Below are 4,220 nucleotides of genomic sequence, written 5' to 3' on the forward strand. Positions count from 1 at the left end.
AAACAAAAACTTCACGGCGGCGGCGCGTCCCCCCGCCGATCAAGACCCGGAACAATAACAAGGGCCGCAGTGTCACCAACCCATACGACCCAGATGTAAACAACGCGAAATTCCGCTGTGACGTTCAGTTTCCCGGGCACATTCAAAACACAATATATTAGGTTATGTATGTATCTGGATATTTTTCATCAAGCGTATCACAACAAGCCTATCACGGTTTGCTTAGATTACTCAATTATAATAACTACTAAGGTATTCCTAAAGTATGTGTTTGACTGTGAGCTATATACGTTTATTATGAACTGTGAGGCACGCCAAGCCGACTGGCGACTACGGACACGATACTTGTATGCACCATACACCAGCTGCCGGCTTTTATAAAATAGTTGTTAGTTGTTACTCGTTTATTGTTAATTGTTACCTATAAAGTGCGAGACTCCTGATTCCATAGTCCATAGTGCCATAGTACGTGACATTAATCAACCGTTCATACTTCATTCAACCTTAACAACAACTGCTTACATTCGTTCACTGAACTGTATGTCTATTAATAATGTAATTTGCATAAATCAATACCGCAGGATTGATTAAATTTTTTTTGTACTTCTAATTGCGTACTTGCATTACCAATAAAAATACCGAAAATGATTCGATTGAACGTTCCTTTGGTACCCGACAAAAACGTTCTCAACAATTTATTCGAAAAAAACATTTGTACAGTGAACGACTTCCTCCAAAAGAAAACTTCTAATTTGCAAAGCGTATGCAATTTACAATGCAAGGTAATCAATAAGTTTAGACTTTATCATTTAACATGAACTTACTGAATTATATGTAATACAATGCAGGCTAAAGCTTAACCCCCTCAGCTAAGCCCCCCCCCATAACTATTATGGCCACACGTCAAAAAAAAAAATTAAAATTTTACATTTACAGAAGTCGGTGTGGATCTTCCCCTTGCCATCATACTGATTGATGCTAAAGTAAAATAAAATTTAATCGGTAGTCACCTTTATGTTAATATTATATATAATGTTTAAAAACCTATTTGAATTACCTTAAGTATAGCTATATATCATTAAAACACTACATTTAATACTAAAGGTGAGTATGTATTAACTAGTTGAGACGTTATTAAGCATACACTTTTTTTTAAACACCAAGCTGTCTTATTTGTTAACTATTAACTTCTTACTTGAGTTTATTATTTTCATTACCTTGTCCACCCTTGTTGATATTACAGAAGTTATTTAAATGCATCCGTTAAGAATGTTAAACTAAATAATATCAATTTAGTTATATTGTTTAAATTCCAGCATTTATGTCGGTATCCTAAAATTAGTTATTTTGTTTCAGGAAATAACAAAACTAAAAGATACTATGACAGTTAAGTGTTCATCACCATTAATTAATGGATACACACTTTATTTAAGTAAAACATTATCGACATTCATTCAAACTGGAATTCTTAAGTAATAAGAAATGTTTGTATAAAGTATATATATCAATTAATGAAATTAAAATTATTTAGATTAGATAACCTACTTAATGGAGGATTATTTGTTGGTAACATATATGAACTATGTGGTCCATCTGCTTGTGGAAAAACGCAACTATGTATTAGTATTCTATTAAATATTATAATAACTACAAAAAAAGATATAGTTTACATAGATACTAGAAACAAATTTTCAGTGAAAAGAATTAAACAAGTATTGAAAAATAAAAATATGACAAATAGTGAAGTATGTATGTTAAAAATAAAATTTAATTATTAATATTGAAAATTAATTGAGTATTATTTTTATAGATCAATGATATTTTGAAGAAAATTCATGTGTACTCTGTTATAGACATTCACAATTTAATAACTTGCTTACATGGTCTAAAAGAAAAATTGGACCCTATCATAATCATAGATTCTCTACCCGCACTATACCTATCATTTATAGGATTTTATAAGAATGATGGTAAATTGAAAATATTTCAACTAATTCCAATATTATTAAATAAATTTATTTTTTTTTTTTTAGGTTTATGCTATATAAATCATATAAGTTCTGTTTTAAAATATTTATGCAATAAAAATGCTACAATTTTGGTAACAAATTTAGCTGTAAAAAATTGTGATTTTACAAATGATTTCAAGCCCGCTATTGGAAAATATTGGTTTCATATACCTAACACAAGATTAATGATCACTACAATAATAAATCAACAACAACAGATGTGTATAAATATTCCAAAAAGTGTATATATACCTTTAGATAATAAATGTATATTAAGTATTAATGATTATGGAGTTTCATCAAATTTATAATAATTTAATATCCTTTAATACTTCATGTTTATATTAAGATTTTAAGAATAAAAATTGTTAAAGCGTGAAAATATAAATTATGTCATCATTTTAATATTAAACACAATATTAATTGAATAAATAGTCAGAATTTCAACTTCAATAACTATATACAGCTAATAACAGAAAAATAATGTATATAATTTAAAATAAACTTAACATAATTAAGTAATAATTCATAACGATAAACAAAAAAAAAATAGTTCTTATATACCTTAATAAATATATATTTAAATCTATTTAGGTACAGTCGATTCAGTGTCTTGTGTAAGACAAGCACAAAACTTTATTTTTTTAGTAACATTTTCTTTATTAGATGAAAATTTGTTACTTGGCTTTAAGCTTTTCGAAAATTCAGCAATAAGGTTTCCAACTTTTTCCTTCATCAGCATATCTTTTTCAAACCAAATGTGTTTCAATACTTTATCAAAATCAAACCTCATATTATGATCAACTGTTAATAACTGCTTGATTATATCTTGTGCACAATTTGATGTGTTAAACATTTTAAGTTTAGTTATATTGTATACTCCTTTACAAATCTTTTCTTCAATATGATCACCAGCAAAAGGTTTATAACCACTTAAACTATATTAAAAAAAAATTAATATTTTTAAATTTTCATATAGTTTTGTTAATTAACTAGAATGAAATAGATAGTTGTTTACCATTCATATAAAATAACACCAAAACTCCATGAATCTACTTTATTAGTATATTTAATACATGATTGAGTAATATTTTTTCTATTTGAAAATACTTCTGGCGCAAGGTATGCTAATGAACCACAAAATGTTTTTAAATGTGTGTTTTCAGTTATCTTCTTAGATAGGCCAAAATCTGCCAATTTTACAACACTTGTAGGAGACTTAATGGAAAGTAAAATGTTCCCTGGCTGAAATTGAAAAAAACATTTTTTTAATATAATAGGCTCTTGTTTTAAACTGCATATAATAATCAAACAAATTTTAATTAATAAAATTACCTTTAGATCCCTATGAGCGATTGACCTATTGTGTAAGTACTGAACAGCTCGAGCAACTTGATACAAAATTATTTTTGATTCCGATTCTTTTAAACGTTTCGTATTTTCTATTAGTTGCTTTAGAGTTCCTCCAGGCATGTATTCCAAAGTGATGTAAATCGCATCAGTAGTATCAATGAAATTTTCCATGTTAACAATATTCGGCTAGACATAAAAGCTTTGATAATAACATAACAAAAAATACAAATTTTAGGCAATAATTATAATATAAAGTTCTATAAAATTACATGAGATAAGCTTGACAAAATATCAGGTTCCCTTAACACAATACAACTTTCCCTGTTCACTTTTTTCAATGCAAAGCATTTTGTAGTTTTCTAGAAAACAAAAAAATAACAATTAACAAATTAAAACCTAAATGTTAGATGAACATATGATGAGTATGCAAATTTATATAGAATGAGCTTTTTCACTTGATTAGGATTAATGCATTTTAAACTTTTACCTATATACTATATTAGATAAAGGTCGACTTTGCTCGAATATAAAATATTTGTATAACACCATACACATCTCTATTCTAGTCTATAATATATGGCCAATAAATATCTTAGACTAGATTTAAATATTAAATAATACTAAATATCTGAGCTATTTCAAAGTACAGTAGAACTCCGATTATCCGGACTAATTAATGTCAAGGGTGGTCCGGATAAGCAAATATCCGGATGATTGACATATGACATTTTAAAAGTTATATATAGTGACATTGTAACCCGACATTTCACTCGTTATAACAATTGACAGACTAATAACTGTGCGACGATTAGACAGCAACTGACCATTGGCGCAATTATCTGTGTTTTGTTGGAAGTT

The 4,220-nt window shown here is 27.8% G+C and overlaps 2 protein-coding genes across 4 annotated transcripts in view; one reads left to right on the forward strand and one right to left on the reverse strand.

Moving 5' to 3' along the window:
- Positions 1-206: 206 nt before the first annotated feature.
- On the forward strand, positions 207-2,397 carry LOC100575846 (DNA repair protein RAD51 homolog 4). Of its 3 annotated transcripts, XM_029489369.1 has the most exons (7): positions 207-538; positions 721-782; positions 937-1,104; positions 1,357-1,472; positions 1,532-1,745; positions 1,811-1,970; positions 2,034-2,397. In XM_029489369.1, exons 4-7 carry the CDS (start codon positions 1,381-1,383, stop codon positions 2,318-2,320), a joined length of 753 nt encoding a protein of 250 aa, XP_029345229.1. In that variant the 5' UTR covers positions 207-538; positions 721-782; positions 937-1,104; positions 1,357-1,380; the 3' UTR covers positions 2,321-2,397. The 3 variants fall into 3 exon arrangements, with proteins under 3 accessions (XP_029345229.1, XP_029345228.1, XP_008179642.1); XM_029489368.1 differs by lacking the exon at positions 937-1,104 and having other exon boundaries at positions 210-538; XM_008181420.3 differs by lacking the exon at positions 937-1,104 and having other exon boundaries at positions 212-782.
- A 132-nt stretch (positions 2,398-2,529) lies between these two features.
- The window catches only part of LOC100163511 (serine/threonine-protein kinase Chk2), a 9,645-nt gene continuing 7,954 nt past the window's right edge, over positions 2,530-4,220 (reverse strand). Inside the window, exons 5-8 of the mRNA XM_029489370.1 lie at positions 3,632-3,721; positions 3,345-3,548; positions 3,028-3,254; positions 2,530-2,947 (exon numbers count right to left, since the gene is read on the reverse strand). Coding sequence (XP_029345230.1) covers positions 2,596-2,947; positions 3,028-3,254; positions 3,345-3,548; positions 3,632-3,721 — 873 coding nt within the window. The 3' untranslated portion in view covers positions 2,530-2,595. The remainder of the gene's footprint in view (positions 2,948-3,027; positions 3,255-3,344; positions 3,549-3,631; positions 3,722-4,220) is intronic.

Source organism: Acyrthosiphon pisum, chromosome A2, assembly GCF_005508785.2.
Source record: "Acyrthosiphon pisum isolate AL4f chromosome A2, pea_aphid_22Mar2018_4r6ur, whole genome shotgun sequence".
Taxonomy (NCBI): domain Eukaryota; kingdom Metazoa; phylum Arthropoda; class Insecta; order Hemiptera; family Aphididae; genus Acyrthosiphon; species Acyrthosiphon pisum.

Coding starts and splice junctions, on each gene's coding strand:
- LOC100575846 (XM_008181420.3), top strand. CDS start 645: ATGATTCGATTGAACGTTCCTTTGGTACCCGACAAAAACGTTCTCAAC. Junction 1,473..1,531: donor ATTCAAACTGGAATTCTTAA/GTAATAAGAAAT, acceptor AAAATTATTTAG/ATTAGATAACCTACTTAATG. Junction 1,971..2,033: donor AGGATTTTATAAGAATGATG/GTAAATTGAAAA, acceptor TTTTTTTTTTAG/GTTTATGCTATATAAATCAT.